The sequence below is a fragment of the Aquarana catesbeiana genome, linkage group LG05, assembly GCF_042186555.1.
Source record: "Aquarana catesbeiana isolate 2022-GZ linkage group LG05, ASM4218655v1, whole genome shotgun sequence".
In the NCBI taxonomy this organism is placed as follows: Eukaryota; Metazoa; Chordata; class Amphibia; order Anura; family Ranidae; genus Aquarana; species Aquarana catesbeiana.
Genome location: NC_133328.1, coordinates 415,071,867 through 415,092,058, shown reverse-complemented (window position 1 = coordinate 415,092,058; position 20,192 = coordinate 415,071,867). Strand labels below are relative to the sequence as shown.

Sequence of the window (20,192 nt, the reverse complement as noted above, 5' to 3'; positions counted from 1 at the left end):
GGGACTATAAAAAGGAAGTTCAATACCAAGTGCGCCACCCTTTGGGCTCCTTCTGCTAACCTCATGTTAATAGAAGTTTGGCGAGAGACGATTTGCGCTTTTCAGCCTCGTGCTTTTCAGTCTGTTACTGCTCTTCATTTTGTGCTTGTGGGTTCGTATCTGTTTTTCAGTGCGTTTAGTCAGTTCGTATCTGGTTTTCAGTGCGTCCTTGTCTGCTCGTTTCTGATTTTCAGGTCGCTCTTCTCAGGCCTTTCAGATTTTCAGTGCCTTCTGTTAGTTCGTTCTGACCAGCCGATCGTTTTGAAGCCATGTTGTGGGTACGTACTCGACGTAGAGTTCGTGCTATGCGGGGTGTTGGTGTTCTTACTTTGACCCAAGCCCAGTCCATGAACAGGGGGAGGAGTTGTTCATGGACCAAGAATTGGTTGCTCCAGCGTGACCAATTCTTGCACATGCCTTTGCTGCAGGATATTCGGGATAATAATCCTGATGATTTCAGGAATTATCTCCAGATGATGGACCCCGTTTTTTACCGTCTGTCCCTCAGAACCACCCCTAATATTCAAGAGGCCTATGCCTGCATGGCTGCCAGCAAAATGCAGGAAATGGGAGGTGGGCAACACCTCATTTGTGAGGAAGTGATGCATCTGGCCCTAAATAAGGGGTTAGGGGGCGACCTCACAACCCACCTGTGTGAGTTGGACCATCCTCCTCCTCCTGCCACAACTCCAACACCAGAACCACAGCCTGGAAGCAATTGTGGAAGGAAGAGAAGAGTGTGATGGCCTGGTTTCAGTCTGGTCTGATAAAAGACGCAGGCTGTTGTATGACCACAGCCTGGGGACATATATGTCATCTGCTGCTGTTCCTGATCTCTCGGAGTCCTGGACCGTATTCTGCTCCCTATTAAATGGACTCCTCAGGCTACCAATTTTGCCTGTCAAATAATTGATGTCTGCCCTGGGGTACCAAGGCTTCGCCAATTTCACCAGTTTATCCAGCATTGCTTGCCTTCCTCTTTATTTTGTTATGACCCCTAATAAATGTTTATTTTTTTATCACAAATACTTGGCTATGTGTTTTAGTTCAAAAAGAACAGTTTGTTTGTGAGTAGGCAGGTACATTTAAAAAATACAATGTCAAATTAACAAGGGACACCAACCAACCTCCTTGAGGTTAAAAAATATAAGATAATTATGGTGTTGTGGTAACTTGACACAAAATGAAAAAAAAAAAACATTATGGAGATCACTATAAAAAAAAAAAAAAACAGGAAATCTAGAAAAAAAATAAAATAAAAAAAAAAGTGGATCACTATAAAAAAAAATAAACATTCTGGAGATCTGGCAAAAAAAAATAATAAAGATTATTCGTGAGATCACGAGAAATAATAAAGAAATCCGTTTGTCAGAACAATGTGAATATCAGCAGCAAAACAACTTCATTATTCTAACATTATAAAGAAGAAGAGAATGCGCTGCATTAAAATATTAAACACTTTGCAGCGTGATCAATGTGCCATCTCTATTACAAACGCTAGTTTTACCAGACCGAACAAGCGTTTCCGTCTCGTACTTGATTCAGAGCATGCGTGGAATTTTGTGCGTTGGAATTGTCTACACACGCTTGGAATTTACGACAACGGATTTTGTTGTCAGAAAATTTTCAAATTTTGTTTGTCGGACATTCCGACAAAAAATGTACGATGGAGCCTACACACAGTCGGAATTTCCGACAACAAGCCCACATTCCGACCGTGTGTACGCGGCATAAGAGTTTCAATGTGTATGCAATCAGGCAGGCCCTTGCACTACATGGTTCTGGTAAATCTAAAGACAAAAATCTGCAGAAAATCTAATAGTGTGTATGGCGCCTTAAAGTGTTACTAAACCCACAACAGTATATTCAGTCTGTATATGCAGTAAAGCATGCTTGTTATACTCACCGTGGAACCCAAAGGGTCAATCCTCTGCATTGTGTAAAAAGACTGTTTGATCCTGTCTTCTCTGATCCTCCCCTTCTTCCACTGTCCCCAATCGGTCTCCTGATAAGACAGAGCCTTCTAAAGCACTCTGCACATGATCAGTTTGGTGTGTATTGCTAGCGAGTTTTTTTTTCCCTTTGGAGTGATCAGCATAGTGCCAATCAGCACTATACAGACAGAGGGTCAGGGGTCCTGCAGCCTCACAGAACTGTCAGAGGAGAATGAAAACTCCTCCTACAAGCTTTAAACAGACACCGAGTAAAAAAAAAGTCACGAGACTGCTATATACTGATGCGAAAAGGTATTTACAGCGCCTTGAAGAAGTATTAATACCCCTGGAAATTTTCCACATTTCGTCATGATATCAACCAAAAATGTAAATGTATTTTATTGGAATTTTATGTGATAGACCAAGACAAAGTGGCACATAATTGTGAAGTGGAAGAAAAATAAACAAATAAATATCTGAAAAGTGTGGTGTACATTTTTATTCAGCCCCCTTTCATTTGATACCCCTAACTAAAATCTAGAGGAACTAATTGCCTTCAGAAGTCACTTAATTAGTAAATAGTGTTCACTTGTGTGTAATTTAATCTCAGTATAAATACAGCTGTTCTGTGAAGCCCTCAGGTTTGTTAGAGAACCTTAGTGAACAAACAGCATCATGAAGGCTAAGGAACACAGACAGGTCAGGGATAAAGTTGTGGAGAAGTTTAAAGCAGGGTTAGGTTCTAAAAAAAATATCCCAAGCTTTGAACACCTCATGGAGCACTGTTCAATTCTTCACAACTGCAAACCTACCAAGCCATTGCTGTCCACCTCAATTGACAGGCCGGGCAAGGAGAGCATTAATCAGAGAAGCAGCCAAGAGGCCCATGGTAACTCTGGAGGAGCTGCAGAGATCCACAGCTCAGGTGGGAGAATCTGTCCACAGGACAAACATACACTCCAAAAAAATCTGGCCTTTATGGAAGAGTGTCAAGAAGAAAGCCATTGTTGAAAGAAAGCCATAAGAAGTCCCGTTTGCAGTTTGCAAGAAGCCATGTGGGGGCACAGCAAACATGTGGAAAAGGTGCTCTGGTCAGATGAGACCAAAAATTGAACTTTTTGGCCTAAAAGCAAAACACTACATGTGGCAGAAAACTAAGACTGAACATCACCCTGAACACACCATCCCCACCATGAAACATAGTGGCGGTGGCATGTTGTGGGGATGCTTTTCGTTAGCAGGGACATGGAAGCTGGTCAGAGTTGATGGGAAGATGGATGGAGCCAAATACAGGGCAATCTTAAAAGAAAACCTGTTAGAGACACACCAATCCTGCAACTTAGTGCACTAGGTCTTTTTTCTGGTACCTTTTGGACTGCACAGTTATATGTAAGCACTCTGCACAACTGCTGTAACAGGAAAGTGAAGTTACACAATCAAAGTAGGAAGTTTAGTACAATGTCAATTTGATTGCATATTTTTTTTCAAACCTGAATTGGCTTTTTTTTCCTCTAGTCAAAAACAAGAGGATAAAAAAAAAAAAAAAAAAAAAACACAATTACCAAAAAGGACTAGTCGGGGGGGGGGGGGGGGGAGAGAGAGAGAGAGAGAGAGAGAGAGAGAGAGAGAGAGAGAGAGAGAGAGAGAGAGAGAGAGAGAGAGAGAGAGAGAGAGAGAGAGAGAGAGAGAGAGAGAGAGAGAGAGAGAGAGAGAGAGAGAGAGAGAGAGAGAGAGAATGATAAAGAATGGCAGGAACTCTAGTTACTGTCTGTCTATAATTATCAATAACAGGACTTCGTCTTTGAACATCCGCCTTACTAAAAACGAAGACTATGCGACTTCTGTTGAATAAAAATCTAATGTTATATATGTTTTAAAAGACTGATATGTTCAAATGCACGTTCCTATTGGCTTCAGAATTTATTGGGTATTTCAAGTGCTGCTCATGCATTATATATTAATCACTGGGGAGCAGTAGTGGAAATAATCACACAGACATCCCAAAGTACTTATCAGGATGTGCCCATCTCACTATGCCAAATCACTTTCAGACAAAACTTGGCAAGGGTGTACAAACTCACAACAATAAATCTGAAATTCTTCTCTAGCAAATTTCAGCACTTGGGTCAAGCTGACCCCTTTTCTGTGATTTAAAAGTAGAGTGCCAAAGTACAGGGCAACAGGCTGACTTCATTGTTACTAGAATCAATAAAACCCCACAGCAAAAGCTTTACCAGATCCAGACAGCCCTTTGTTTCAGGACCACTCCCTATAATCACCACTAAGGCTCGATTCACATTCACGCATTTTGCTTTTGAGTGTTTCTGCAGTGCTTTTTGCGGTGCTTGACATGTTTTTAAACATGCGTTTTTGCAGAGTTTTGCGTTTTTTTTTGTTAGTGGTTTTTTTTTTCAACACTCTGGTTGCTTAGCAACCAGCTATATACAGTGTAAAAAAAAAAAAAAAAAAAAAAAACAAAAACGCAAAACGTGGTAAAAACGCGGTACTTGAGTTTTGGATGGGGGTCCATTGAATTCTAGTACATGCAAAACGCTGCATTTTGCATGAAAAAAAGTCTCTGACCCTTTCCAAAAACGCAGAAGCACAAAAATGCATTGATGTGAACATGTTCCATAGAAACCCTGGTTAAAAAATTTCCATGCATTTCTGCAAAATGCATCAAAACACACATTAGTGTGAATCGAGCCTAACACATGGCGAAAAGCCATTGCAGATATGAGCATTCATTCATTAAATTGTAATTCACCAAAGGTGGTAAATACTGGTTCACTTTTGTAAACATAGGACTTTGGTCATTTTTTTAATTATTCTGCATATGCACAATACATGAACACTGAAAACAGCAGTTGAACCACAAATACCCCACTTACTATGAACACCACAGAGCAATTTAGGGCCCATTTACACCATTTGTGTTGGTCTTTCCCAGTGCAAAAATGAAAGAAAAATGTGTTAAGCTGGCCATACATCATACAATTCTTGTTCAATTGCCTTTAGATTTACCTTCAACTATGTTGTGCAAAGGCCTGCCTGATTGCATACAAACTGAAAGTGTTTAGGTTTGACCTCATTATATGGTTTTGATAAATATAAAGGAAAATTGTATAATGTATGTCCAGCCTTCGTTCACACCAATATGTTGTGTGCTGAAAAAAAATGTATGTGTGCAATTCTTTTTTTTAGTGCAGTGGGCTGTGATGCAAATCAGTGCATCTCAGTATTGTTGTGGTCAATATAACTTAGTAAATTGTCACATCTCAATAAAGTCCTAACACACACACAAAAAAAAAAAAAAAAATATATAAATAAACAGGGCAATTCAACTGGTTTGGTGCTACAGCACTGGTGTCCTCCCAGCACACACCAGCAGCTGTTCGGTCAGTGTGATGCTGGTGTGAATAAGTGAACAGAGCAGTTATAAGTAGCCATGTGCATAAGGGGAAATGCTGGACCAATGTAAGCATGCATTAGGATCATACCTGGAGTTTAATCTTTAAGTTGTTACTGCACATTGGTTTAGAACTATCATTACACACTGTACATTAAACTAGTTTATGTCCTCTAACATTTCCCACCCATGAGCTGCTGATAGTTGAGAACAAAAAGTGATCAGGCTGGAATGCTCAGAGCACCAAGGTCATATAGGAACCTGCCAGACCTTGTGTTTACCGGACAAAAATCAAAATGCTTGGGTTTTAGGCTGGGTTCACACATATGCGTTGCCAGACATAGCACAGGTGTACCCCTAAGTATTTAATGGACTGCGATTTCCATGCATATGGAAAGTTTTCCGACAGGCGGTGTACTTCCGCTTGAGGTAGATTAAGCGGAAGGGCTTCCGATTTAGGTCGGGTTAACCTTGTAGCCCGACAAGGATCTAAAGTCCTGCAAAAGTTTATGGAGGTTAGGGAGAGTAGTGTGTGGCTGTGTCAGGGTCAAAAGGACATCATCCACAAACAATGAAATTTTAAACTCGCGACCTCTAACCATTACACCCTTAACATTTGGGTCCCGCCGGATCTGGGCCGCCACGGGCTCGATGCACAGGGCGAAGAGCAGTGGGGAGAGCGGGCAACCCTGCCTAGTTCCGTTCGAAATAGGGAAAGTAGTGGTTGCCGCAAAGGGCATTTTGATAGAGGCGGTTGGGGTTGCATATAAGTGTCTAATCGCCCTGAGAAACGACCCCCGAAAGCCCAGATATTCAAGGGTGGAGAACATAAAAGGCCAGCTAAGCCTGTCGAAGGCTTTCTCAGTGTCAAGACTAAGCAAGAGCGCTTCGTTCTTTTGTCTATTAATGATGTCTATTAAATTGATAGCTCTTCTAGTGTTGTCTCCTGCTTGGCGTCCCGGGACAAAGCCTACCTGATCTTTATGGATCAGGGAGGGGAGGACCTCATTTACTCGAAGGGACAGTAATTTTGTAAAAATTTTCAGGTCTGAATTTAATAGGGCTATGGGCCTGTAATTCCCACACAACGTGTGGTCTTTATCTGGTTTGGGTATAAGTGTGAGATGTGATGTCTGCATGTCTCTAGGGATTTCTTCCTTGCCCATAAGTCCGTTAAATAAGCGAACCATGTGCGGGAGGAGGGTAGGTAAGAATGACTTATAGTACTCGTAAGGGAGGCCATCAGGACCTGGGGCCTTATTATTTGGGAGGTGTTTTAGAGTGTCGGAAATTTCCTAGTCAGTGATGGGGGAGTGTAGAGTTGTTAAGTGTGAGAGTTCTTAAGTAGTTGTGCAATGCGGTCAGGATGGGAGTGAAGGGTGCCTGTTGGGTCACGGATAGCTTGAGGGGTCGATATGTGTGTATTTTCTCTAAGTTTACGTGCCAATAGGGTGTGGGCCTTATTGCCTTTATTATAATATAGCTGGCGTAATCTCTGAAGGGCTTTCTCTACTCTGCCTATACTTTTGAGTATAGCTCTAAGCCATATAAATTTCCCTCAGTAAACGGATGGAGGATGAAGTTGTGAGTCTGGATTCTAGCTCCTGTAAGCGCTGTACTGTCTGTTGTCTCAGCAGCTTGGCATTTTTCTTCCAAGCTGTGGAGATTGCAATGCATTGTCCCCTTATGACTGTCTTATGTGCTTCCCAGAGGGTTCCCACCGAGACCTCTGGGGTATTGTTTTCTACAAAGTACATTTTTAAAGTCTTTTCCATGTCCATCCTATATGTAAGGTCTTTCAGGAGAAAGTCGTTCAGCCGCCAATGGCACGGTCTCACTTTAGAAGGGTGCAGTTTTAGTGACAAAGAGATTGGCGCATGGTCAGACCATGACATAGGCAGGATATTCACGGCAGCGAACAAAAAAGTAGTCTAAGCATGCATGTGTGCTAAATGGATGGGAATAGTGGGAATATTGTCGATCTTCTGGCTGTTCCACGTGCCATGCGTCAAAAACAGAGCAAATGTGACCGGGTGACCTGACGGAATGTCATTAACTTTCTATTGACACCCATAGCGGTTCGCTGAGTGCAGTGTGAACTGCCTGCAAGTTAGATGCAAAGCGGGAACCTACACAGGCATTGTGCTGGTTCCCGCATCGTATATGTGTGAACCCAGCCTAAGTGTAAAACCTGAATACAATAGAACCCTGTGTAGTGAACTTGCAGGAGAGTAGAGTATACTGTAACACGTGCAAAAGAGTGGTTACTTACCAAAACAATATTCGCAGTATATTGGCCACAAGTAGCATAAGACATACATAGACAGAGAAGCCCTCTGCATTCTGTGTTCTACTAATGTCTCTGTACTGGGGTATGTATGGCACTATTCCCCCAAAGATCATAGCAGCTGATGCTCCCCATGATATCAGTTGGTGAAAAGACGACAAAAGCCAGTCAGCTCCTTCTTCACTCATCCTGGCTCAGGGTCACCTTGTCTCTCCTTTGGCTTTATCCAGCTTCTCGGTCCCTGGCAGAGTCACTCTATCAGCATTAGTACAGTGGGTTCAAGCTCCAAACATATGCTTGGATATTATATCCCATTATAGTATCTGCAAGAAAAAGAAGGAGACCTGGATAATTAGTTATGCCTTTAAACAAAAGTGTGCCTTGTATTAGAAAGTTTGTCCTCTAAATCTAGCACTTATTGAAAGTTTAAAAATTATATATTATATATATATATATATACATACATACATACACATATACATATATATATATACATATACATATACACACACACACACAAAAGCAGCAGTCCATAATGCAGTGACAATTTTATTCTTAACAAGGCTATCTGTATCCCCTCAATGAGTGAAAATACAGCCTCTAGGTTTATTATCCTGCACTTATTTATTCTCAGGAAAAAAAAAAAAAAAAACACACACACCACACCATACAGACTGTCAAAATGTTCCAACTGAAATAAGGAACAAAAAGCAAAAAAGTATGTAAAATTTGAAACCATGTCAAATCTATTAAAATATATTAGAGATGCACCGAAATTTAGGCAGCTGATAAACGTTGGCTGAAAATAGTGTTTTTCCGCATTTTGCTAATCGAGAAAAAGGTGCCAATAATGGCTCAGAAAAGGCATGCGATTTTGATGGGATTTCACCATGATTTGTCTCTGCTTATGGTGTGTTTTTCATTGATCGCAAAAAAAAAACGCATCAAAAACATAACAGGTGCGTTATTGATGCATTCTTGCTGCGTTTTCAGTGCATTTCAACAGGAAGGTGTGTTTTTGTTGTTTTTTTTTTTTTAACTCACCAAAAATGCGGCAAACAAGATTTTTAACACTGTAACACTTTAACACTGTAAGGGAAGTGCAACAGACCAGTGTGAAGACATACATAGAATTTAAAAGGGATGCATTTTTCTTGACCTTTTCTTGCACTAAAAGTGCAGACAATGAATTTCCATTTCATTAAGTATTAAATTTTCATGCATGGAATATTGGAACATAAACAAAAAGGAAAAAACTATATCTCAAACTCATCCCAGTCTATTTACCTGCAACAACAAAAACAAATAAATATAATAAATGTAACAGAGCACAATGTTTCACACATATAAATTCAAACAGCCAGGGATGATGAGAGTGATACTGGGGTTTGGGAGAACACCATCTGCTTCCAGTTATATAGTGAGAGGTTACTGACCTACTAAACACAATCTGTTGTAATCATCTGACAGCCACTCCTAGTGACTGACATAGCTGGCCTGAGCAACAAGACAAGCAAACACTGCACCAACCAAGCATATAAACTCTTAAAGGGCCAAGATAAGATAAGAGCTCAAAGATGAATAATAGAATTGCATTGCAATAAATAGTAGAAAGAACTACACATGATACGATCTATTAAATAAAGAAATGTGGTCAGTTTCAAAGCCAACATGCAGGGGAACCTTTACAATCAGACATAGGATCCCTCAGAATTTTAACAGCCAGTCAGGCATAAAGTCCCCGAAATTTTAGCAGTCAATGAGATATGGGGTCACACACACAATTTTAGCAATCAGAAACGAGGTTCCTCAGAATTTTAGCATACAATCAGATATACAGTCATACATAAGGGGGTTGATTTAGTAAAACTGGAGAATGCAAAATCTGGTGCAGCTGTGCATGGTAGCCAATCAGCGTCTAACTTCCACTTATTTAATTAGACACCTTTCACGCCGTGGTGATTTTCAGGCGTTTTAGAGCTAAAAATAGCCTCTAAATAGCACCTGAAAACCGCCTCCCATTCATTTCATTCCGTCTTTTCACACTGGGGCGGTGCGCTTGCGGGATGTTGTGAGCAGCATCTTTGGGGTGGGTTGGAAGTGCTGTATACAGCGCTCCCAAAACACCCTGCCCATTGAAAAGCGCTTCAGAATCACCACAACACAGGCATTTTTAACCCCTTCTTTGGGGTTAAAAGTGCCCTGCTAGCAGCCGAAAAGCGCCACTTAAACTGCTAAAACGAGTGTCACTTTAGGTCCAACGCGGCCGCGGCCCCAGTGTGAAAGGGGTCTTAAGCTTTGACAATAAAATCTGGAAGCCGATTGGTTTCTATGCAGTGCTGTATCAGATTTTGCACGCTCCAGTTTTAGTAAGTCAAACCCAAGGTCTCTTAGAATTTTAGCGGTCAGTTATACATAGGATTCCCCTGAATTTTAGCAGTCAGCTTAATGCGATTGTTAAGTCTGATTTTAAACAGAAAAAAAAAACAAACATGTTTTACTTACCCGATATATGCAGTTTTGCAAAGAGCAGCCCAGATCCTCCTCTTCTTGGGTGCCTCTTCTGTGCCCCTGGCCCCTCCCTCCTTTTGTGTGCCCCCACAGCAAACAACCTGCTATGGGAGCACCCAAGCCAAGTCACAGCTCCCTGTGTCCATTCAGACACGGAGCTGTGGCCGGGCCCCGCCCCTCTCTCCCCCGATTGGCTGACTGACTTAGATTGACAGCAGTGGGAGCTAATGGCGCTGCTGCTGTGTCTCAGCCAATCAGGAGGGAGAGTCTCGGATGGCTGAGACACTCATGGACATCCCTGGACAGAGATGGGGCTCAGGCAAGTATTAGGGGGCTGCTGAACACAGAAGGCTTTTTATTCTAAGGCCCCTTTCACACTGGGACGGTGGGTGCGTCGGCGTTAAAGCGCCGCTATTTTCAATTTTGCGGCGCTATTCGGCCGCTAGCGGGGCGCTTTTACCTCCCCCGCTAGCGACCGAGAAAGGGTTAAAACCACCCTTTGCCGGCAGTATAGCCGCGCTTCCCATTGATTTCAATGGGCAGGAGCAGTGGAGGAGCGGTATACACACTTCTCCAAAGATGCTGCTAGCAAAAGCATTGCACAGAGCAGGTACTGTAAATATAGACTTTTGTTTTGTTTTTTATGAAAATAAAAGATTTACAACCACTTTAAATGGATCTCTGATTTGCAATACTGAAAACACACATATTGACTGACTAGGAAAGTGGGGACTGGGATGCCAGTTGTTGCCCGTGTGTACGAGCGTGACTAAGGCAACCAAGACAACCCTGCTTTGGGACTGTATGATGGGTGAGGACCGCAGACTAGGGGTAATGCATGAACTCACTTGTCCCTAATAAATCTCAGCACAATCACACCTGTGTTGCATCGCTATCCACGTCACCTGTTTTGTGTGGCACAAGCACAGTCCCCCACCACCACTGAAATCTGACCCTACAAATCTACCAAAACTCTGTAATATGAGAACCTACCCAAACTAACCAACCTATACCCAATCAGACAGGCTCTTGCACTAAATACGGTACTTGTTGGTAGAGGTGCATCAAATGCAAATTTGGTGCCGAAACCAAAAATGACCGTTTAAAATTATTATATAATATATAATTTATTATCGGCGTATAAAACATGCACCCTAATTTTAAGAGGGAAGTTTCAGGAAAAAAACTTTTTAAAATAAACAACTGCAGCCTGATTAATATCCTCAATGCAGCTTGATCAATGCAGCCTGATTATTGTCCTCAATGCAGCCTAGATAAAGTCTTCAATGAAGCCTTTTTTTAAAAAAAAGCCTCACCAGCAGCCTGAATCACCGAGCCATCATCTTCTCTCCACTCTCACATCACACACACAGTCCCGCCTCTGCCATTGGACCAGCTCCTGTGATAGGCAGAACACTGGTCCAATGCCGGTGGCAGGACTGTGTGTGTGACGTGAGAGCCGAGGAGCCGAGTGGAGAGGAGATGACGGCTCGTGAGGTACGTTGTCAGCGTATAACACGCACCCCTGATTTCCCCCGATTTTCAGGGGGATAAAAAGTTTTTTTGTGTGTGTGTGTGTGTGTGTGTGTGTGTGTGTGTGTGTGTGTGTGTGTGTGTGTGTGTGTGTGTGTGTGTGTGCCGAGAATGAAAAATACACTAGGCCAAAAACGACCAATACCGAAAATTATTTTTTTAAATTTTTTTTATATAGGAGATGGTCAGAGACTGGGGACATGGTACAGGAGATGGTCAGAGACTGGGGACATGGTACAGGAGATCAATGCAGCCTCACCAGTGCCCGGTCAGATGCAGCCTGCCTGCGTCCCCAGCGCAGCCACTCAGCCAGCCTGCGTCCCCAGCGCAGCCACTCAGCCAGCCTGCGTCCCCAGCGCAGCCACTCAGCCAGCCTGCGTCCCCAGCGCAGCCACTCAGCCAGCCTGCGTCCCCAGCGCAGCCACTCAGCATCCCCAGCGCAGCCACTCAGCATCCCCAGCGCAGCCACTCAGCGTCCCCAGCGCAGCCACTCAGCCAGCCTGCTCCCCCAGCGCAGCCACTCAGCCAGCCTGCTCAGGTGAAGAGAGGGAAGAGAGAGGAGAGCCGCCGCTGCTTGGTTGATTAGAGCGCCGGGATCATAACAGCTTTCATTTCAATAGCTGTGTGTTCCCCGCCGTGCGCCGTCACATGTAGCCCCTCCCCCTTGTCGGGGAACTTCGATAGACAGATCACCCATCCCAGGATTGGACGGGTGATCTGTCTATCAAAGTGCCCGGACAAAGAGGAGGGGCTGTATGTGACGGCGCACGGCGGGGAACAAGTATACAAGTATGACAAGTATAAAGTAGGTCTTATCTGAATTTGGCTACAAAAATGGAAATACACTTTAAAGCAGGGGTGCCCAACTGCTGGTGTGGCCCGCCACCTCCTGCTCTGGGATGGTGGGTTGGCAAGCTCAGATCGCAGGTTCCCAACCCGCCATCCTCCCAGCATAAGTGTGAAGAACGGAGCCGCCACTAGAGGAAGAAAAGCTGATGCTTCCTGTATAACGCCGGCTCTGATCAGAGGTGGCGTTATTCCAAATGTACTCCGCCTGTGACAGGAGCGACACGGGAAGCATCGGCTCTGCTCTCTATTGCAGCTGCATGCTTCCTTCAGCGCCTCCTCCGGTCACACTTATGCTCGGGGATGGCCAGGAGTACCAGCAACAGTACTCACCAACAATACCAGACAGCAGTACCAGACAGCAGTACCTAGCCTGGAACACAACCAGCAGCAGCCGCCATCAGCCATACCCACCTGGGGGACAGCAGCAGCCAGAGATACCTGCAGAAATCCTGAGGAAGAAGCGAAGATTGAGGTGAGTTGAGGTGCAGGTACTGCAGTGCATCAGTAAGAAAGCAGTCTTCGGCCCCTTTCACACGGTCGGTCTGATCGAGTTCGCCTGTCTGTTTTTCAGGTGGACTCAATCAGACCCTCCATTCACCTCTATAGAGCGGCAGATAGTCCATGTCTGCTCTGCTTATGCAGAGTGGACCTGTCATCTGCCCGCTCCACTCATTGTGGCCCACGATCAGTTACCAAGTAGCTAAAGTGGCCCTCGCTGCTCAAAAGGTTGGGCGCCCCTGCTTTAAGGACTCATTCATACAGATGCTCAGTCAATTGTGCAGAGTCCAAAGTTGTTCTTCCTTTTTTTCCCCACCTCTGAGAGGAGTGTAGGCAGCCCATAGAATGTGAACGGGTAGGGTCGGCTATGCAGACTCACCCACACAGCAGAGTTGGGCAGTTAAGGGACCTGGATGAACAGGTTCTGTGCTCCCTGGAGTTGCAGCTCACCAAAGCAAAGTAGCAAGTTACATAAGGCAATGCTTGTGAAAACAGTGATTTCAACAGAAAATTGTTGATTTACTAAAAACTGGAGAGTGCAAAATCTGGCGCTGCTCTGCAGAGAAATCAATCAGCTTACAGTTTTTTGTAAAAGCTTGGACCCCCCCCCCCCCCCTTCACACTGGGGCACTTTTCAGGCGCCTGTAAAGCACCTCTCATGTTTCCCCAGTGCAAAGGCCTGAGTGCTTTCACACTGGGATGGTGCTGGGGAGAGGAAAGAGAAGCTATTTGAGTAAAAAAAAAAAAAAAAAAAAAAAAAAAAAAAAAAAAAAAAAAAAAAAAAAAAAAAAACTTATCTACAAAATTAATCTACATTAATAATTTAGTTTATTCAGCATGAAATGGAGTTTAGTTATGAAGCTATGAAGCATGAGACTGTAGTATTCTGCAATATTTACATTTTTTTAAAACTCATTCAATGAATCCAAGCTCTGCAAGCCGAGATAAAATGCAATGCATTTGCACAATTTCACAGTAACCATGAGATAAATCAAAGTTCAGGAATATTACTTTATCCCATTGTTTTGCAAATCTATGTACACTACATACTGTATGCTTGTTTGAAGAGAAATGCATCTGTACCAGGCTCTAAGTGTGAGGTGGAAGGGCAAGCAGTAAAAATGAAAGTGAAACCTTCTAAGCAGCTTATAAACCTTATGATCTTTCTGCATATAGCTTGAAATGCTTTATTCCTCCCTTAAGGAAGCAAAATGGCAGCAGGCTGTAAAAGAGACCCAGTTTGGAAATATTTTAATGAAGTTCCTCTACCTATGGGTAAAGCAGGTATGTGTGCAAAACGTAAGCAATGCAACAAAGAGATGCAAGGCCTGGTGGCCCGAATGAAACGTCATGAGAAGAGGTGCTGTGATAAAAGGACCGTGTTTGAAGCTTTTTTTATGTGGACTCAGCTGATCTATTCAGTTTAAGTTTCTTTGTTTGTTTTTTCAAAGATATGTTGTTTATGCACTTCAGTTACTAAACATTTATGTTTAAACTACTTGGTACCCGCGGTATAGCCGAAAGACGGCTGCAGAGCGGGCCTTAATTGCCGGGAGGGTGTCAATGGACATCCTCCCGAGCAAGCGCAGTCTGCGCGACCCTGCAGGTTACACACAGCACGCTCTGTGATCAGCGAGTCTGAGACTCGGCTGATCACAGATCAGAGTAGGGGGTCGATCCCGACCCCCTCACCAAGTGATCAACTGTCAGCCAAATGACGGCTGATCATGTGATGTAAACAGAAGCTCGGTAATCAGTATTTTTTTTTTTCCCCTCAAGCTGAAAGGGGGGAAAAAAAAAAAAAAAAAAGGACGATCACTGGCTTCTGTCAGAGGGACATCGGTTCCTCACTCAGCAAGTCACGGCTGTGCCCACCAGTGGCACCTATCAGTACCATCCAGTGCCACCTACCACTGCCCACAGTGCCACCCATCAATGCCCACCAGTGCTGCCATTCAATGCCCATCATTGTCTAGTAATCAGTGCCACAGATCAGTGCTTCCCATCAGCGTCACCTACCAGTCCCATCAGCGAAAGAGAAAAAAATTACCGGTTTTCAAAATTTTATAACAAAACTATGAAACAGTTTTGTTTCATAGTTTGAAACCTTTATTATTATTATTATTAATTTGTTCCATTCCATTTGTTTAGATGCGGCATTCGTTAGTTCAGATAATTCGTAACAGATAAATTTGTATTAGTTACGTTCACAAAACAGCCAAATTTGAAAGGAAAAATCCCAAAACTTATAATTTAATTGTTATTTATTATTTTGAATTTTACTGATTTTCTCTCTTTTTTTCAGATTTTCTAATTTTCTGAATTTTTGAATTTCGAAAATTCAGAATGCGAAAATTCAGAAATTTCTGCATTTCCGAAAAAAGCAAAAAAACAAATGAAATGGAAAAAAAAACTAAATTTTTTGTCAGTGCACGTCTACCTGACAACTTATTATTCTAAAATAGGAAACCTTCCTTTTGTTTGCAAAAATATTAAAGATTCTAACTACCGGCAAGAATAAGTCCTTACATTTAAAGAGCACCTGTCATTTCAGATCCATCATGGCAGCACCTGTTAGCGGGCATCCACTCACCTGCTGCCGCCACGTCTCTCACCTTGTTATGTCACTGCCACATCACCAGCCGTACCATTAAAGTGAATGGGACTGTTGGTGAGTCAACAGCGGGTCAGAGGAGGAGGCCCTGCGGGACAGAAATGACAGTTGCTCTTTAAATAAAGCCTCTTTACTAGTGATTTAAATCAAATTTACCCCGATTGCAGATACAGTATGTTCTGAATGTTTGATTTATTCTGCCCTGACCCAATTCAAACAAGATTTGGGCTCCCTATTGCAGGTGATTACTTTGGGAAACAAGCCAATTCATTTTAACCATTGTTTAACTGTGGAAGCCAGCATGAGTGAAGAGATCCCCATGCTTTATATACACGTTCCCCTTTGGCTAGGAGCATGTATGTATCATGAAGGAAAGAGGTCAGATGATTTTGAGGAATCCCATCTCCAATTCTATTACTGACACAGCATCATAGAAAATTAAAATGCCCAAAACAAGATGTTTGTAATGGGCCACCCTTCTCTGGGTTCATGTAAAAAGGGAGAGGACTAAGGCAAATCTTAAAGTGGTATTAAACCCCAAAACAAAGATGTATTATATTGCAGCTTAGCAATTCTTAGCAAGACTAGGTTCACACTTGTGCAGACCGTGTGGCCCGAGCTTGCTTGGCCACTTTCATTTATAATGTGCTGCCGTGCCCCGTGAAACGCAGGGAAAGAAGTCCCTTCACTACTTAGGAAATTGCAGCGTGGTTCCCAGCATGGGTGCGATTTTCAGTGCAGGTGGTTAGGATTTATGGCACCCGCCCGTAGGTCCCGTGTTTCACTGTGCAGGTGGTTGCAGCTGCAGTAATTTGTATGGGTCCCGCAGTGGCACCACTCGCACAGGCAGGGCCAATCCTAGGGTCACAGGCACCTGGGTGCAGAATCTTTTCTGGCACCCACACATGGGCGTGGTCATCTAACTCCTCCCTTTTACAAATGTTTCTATGGCAACGACTCAAAACACAGAGATGCTCCCCTAAGAAGTCGTCATTACCCTGGGATCCTCCTATGATCTTTTAACAATAAAAAAAATACAGGAAGAAAGTACACTAATGAGACCTGGAGGGGAGTCTCTCTGATGCACATAGAGAGGGCTTCTGTTAGAGAGTCTGTTAGAAAGAGCCCCCAGACATACTGCACATACAGTCAGGTCCATAAATATTGGGACACGACACAAGCATGGTGGTGGTTCCATGGCCACACACCTGGCCATGGAACAGCTGTGCAGCCAATTGTCCCATTACTTTTGGTCCCTTAAAAAGTGGGAGGCACATATACAAACTGTTGTAATTCCTACATTGTTCACCTGATTTGGATGTAAATACCCAAAAATTAAAGCTGAAAGTCTGCAGTTAAAGCACATCTTGTTCATTTCATTTCAAATCCATTGTGGTGGTGTATAGGGCCAAAAAGATTAGAATTGTGTCAATGTCCCAATATTTATGGACCTGACTGTATAGTACAGGAAATGGTCAGAGACTGCAGACATAGTACAGGAGATGGTCAGAGACTGCAGACATAGTACCGGAGATGGTCAGAGACTGCAGACATAGTACCGGAGATGGTCAGAGACTGCAGACATAGTACCGGAGATGGTCAGAGACTGCAGACATAGTACCGGAGATGGTCAGAGACTGCGGAAATGATACAAGAGATCAATGCATCAAATGCAGCCTACCAGTGCCCATCAATTGCAGTCTACCAATTGCAGCCTACCAGTACCATCGGATCACAGAGAGTGGCAACAATATCCTGCTGTCACAGAGCTTGGATTTGAATCTCCAAGCGGCCACTTTAACAAAGTCCCGCCTCCTAGACCGGCTCGCAGCTCCTATGATACACGTCACACTGATTCAAATTCACTGCATTGGATCAGTGTTCTGTCTATCTCACAAAAGCCTGTCTAGGAGGCAGGACTTTGTTACAGCGCCGCCGGGCACTTCAGACCAAAGCACATGGTGGTGTCTGTGCACTGGCGACTCTAGCAACAATATATAGGGGGGGGCACATAAGATACTTGAGTCAAAAGTGGAGGGGGGGGCACTAAAAATTTTCATACTGGTCTTAGTGGACGCACCATTAACCCCCCATCACTGGTCTCAGCGGATGCACTATTAACCCCTAGCTCTGGTCTCAGCAGACGCACCATTAACCCCCAGCTCTGGTGTCAGTGCGTCTGCTATCAACCCCCAACATTACCTTCTACACTCCACAAATACCCCCCCATTTCACAAATTGCAACCCCAGTCACCTCACTAAGGACTTTGCTCAGCCTCTGTGTGATGGCTCACTCACCTCTCCTCCTGGCAGTCAGCTGGTGGCCTGATCTTCTGCCTCCCGAGTGCTTTCCTCCTGTCAAGTCCTGGCTTCAACACAGGCCTAGTGGCGGGGCATGCAGAGAACACCACGATCTTCCACCCTGAGGTGACAGCAGGACCCTGGATCCTGGGTTGGGCACAGCCTCAGAGGGAACTCAACTCTCGATCATCAATGCCTAGGTGGGCGGGGTGATGAGCGGATCCTCCCTTCGCTCGGTTCTCTCTACGCTCCCCTGTACTGTGCCTGCTGGGCTGCAGCAGTATGCATGGGAGAGGACACAGGCGACAGAGACTGCAGCCTCAAAAGTTACTAATGTAACTTTTGGAGTGTCAGACTTTAGGCTCGGTTCACACTGCAGCGATGCGGGAACCCTGCAAATCCACATCGCATGTCTCCCGGTGGCAGTTCACACTGCCTTATGTGAACTGTTGGAAGTGTCAATTGAAAGTTAATGACACCCCCAAATCAGTTGGCATATCACAGTGCGAACTGCAAATTCGGACAGGAAACAGAATGAATGGGTGTGAACACCCATGCAATCCAATTCTGCTGCGGACCAAAAAAAGGGTCCTGTGCGAGTTTGGTCCGAATGCGATGGCTGTATGGCTGAAATCAGATCGCATGCGATTTGTACTGCAGTGCGAAACTCAACCAATGTTGGACATTGCACCAGTGGGAACCAGCCCTTATGCTCATATGTGAATGGTTAATATTTGATTACATGAAGTTTTGTTCATTGAGAGTTTTGGAGCTTTGAGTTTCAAGCTACAAAACCCTCACGAATGAAGTGACCTTAAGCCTAGGTTCACATTGATGCTATTTGACATGTCAAATCACATGCTAAATCAGCGGCTATTGTCGCCAATGGCATCGTCCAAATTGGTGCAACGCCGACTTTGTGGAGCAGCAGCGATTCCCAAAAGTAGATTCTGTATTACTTTTGGCAAATTCGGGTGCGATTTCAAACAGACATCTGTGCAGGAACCCGCACAGATTTCTCTGAAAATCGCCCCCAAAGTTGGGCTGACATGCGGGAATGAAATCGTGCGAGTTCAGCTGAACTCGCACGATTTCAAATCGTGCAGCAGTGTGAACCTGGGCTAAAGCTAGGTTCACGCTAATGCAGTGTGGGAAATGCCACAGTTTCCCACACCACATTCAAGTCTCACTGCCCTTGCAATGCGCAGTGGGTGTCAGTACAACCTTAAAGTGCAAGTTCACCTTTACAGAAAATCTGTAAAGGTGAACCTACACTGGACCCCCTCCCCATGCCCCCCACCCCCCCCCCCCACCCCGGTCCCAATATACCCGTTGGGAGACATAGGGTCGCCACTTTACCGGTCCAGGTCCTTGGCTTTCTCTCTTCTACAGGATGGGTTCTAATTGGTCAGCGCCGTCCATGTGACGCACCGACCAATTAGAATGCCTTCTATCCATACACGCTGGGAGGTACGTAAACAGTATCTCACAAAAGTGGAGTACAACCCTCACATTTTTTGTAAATAAATTATATCTTTTCATGTGACAACACTGAGGAAATTACACTTTGCTACAATGTAAAGTAGTGAGTGTACAGCTTGTATAACAGTGTAAATTTGCTGTCCCCTCAAAATAACTCAACACACAGCCATTAATGTCTAAACCGCTGGCAACAATAGTAAGTACACTCCTAAGTGAAAATGTCCAAATTGGGCCCAAAGTGTAAATATTTTGTGTGGCCACCATTATTTTCTAGCACTGCCTTAACCCTCTTGGACATGGAGTTCAACAGAGCTTCACAGGTTGCCACTGGAGCCCTCATCCACTCCTCCATGATGATATCACAGAGCTGGTGAAAGTTAGAGACCTTGCACTCCTCCACCTTCTGTTTGAGGATGCCCCACAGATGCTCAGTAGGGTTTTAGGTCTGGAGACATGCTTGGCCAGTCCACCTATACCCTCAGCTTCTTTAGCAAACAGCGGTCGTCTTGGAGGTGTGTTTGGGGTTATGTTGGGATACTTCCCTGCGGCCCAGTCCTTGAAGGGAGGGGATCATGCAATGCTTCAGTATGTCACAGTACATGTTGGCATTCATTGCAGCCCCAGACCATGACACTCTCACCACCACACTTGACTGTAGGCAAGACACACCTGTCTTTGTACTCCTCACCTGGTTGACGCAACACACACTCGACACCATCTGAACCAAATACGTTT

The 20,192-nt window shown here is 44.1% G+C and overlaps 1 protein-coding gene across 2 annotated transcripts in view; it reads right to left on the bottom strand.

The window, feature by feature from the left end:
- Nucleotides 1-20,192, bottom strand: part of SLC66A2 (solute carrier family 66 member 2) — a 201,365-nt gene that overhangs the window by 174,742 nt on the left and 6,431 nt on the right. For both annotated transcript variants that reach the window (XM_073631201.1, XM_073631202.1), the window contains exon 2: nucleotides 7,655-7,992. In XM_073631201.1, the coding sequence (XP_073487302.1) occupies nucleotides 7,655-7,857 (203 nt within the window). In that variant the 5' untranslated portion in view covers nucleotides 7,858-7,992. The remainder of the gene's footprint in view (nucleotides 1-7,654; nucleotides 7,993-20,192) is intronic.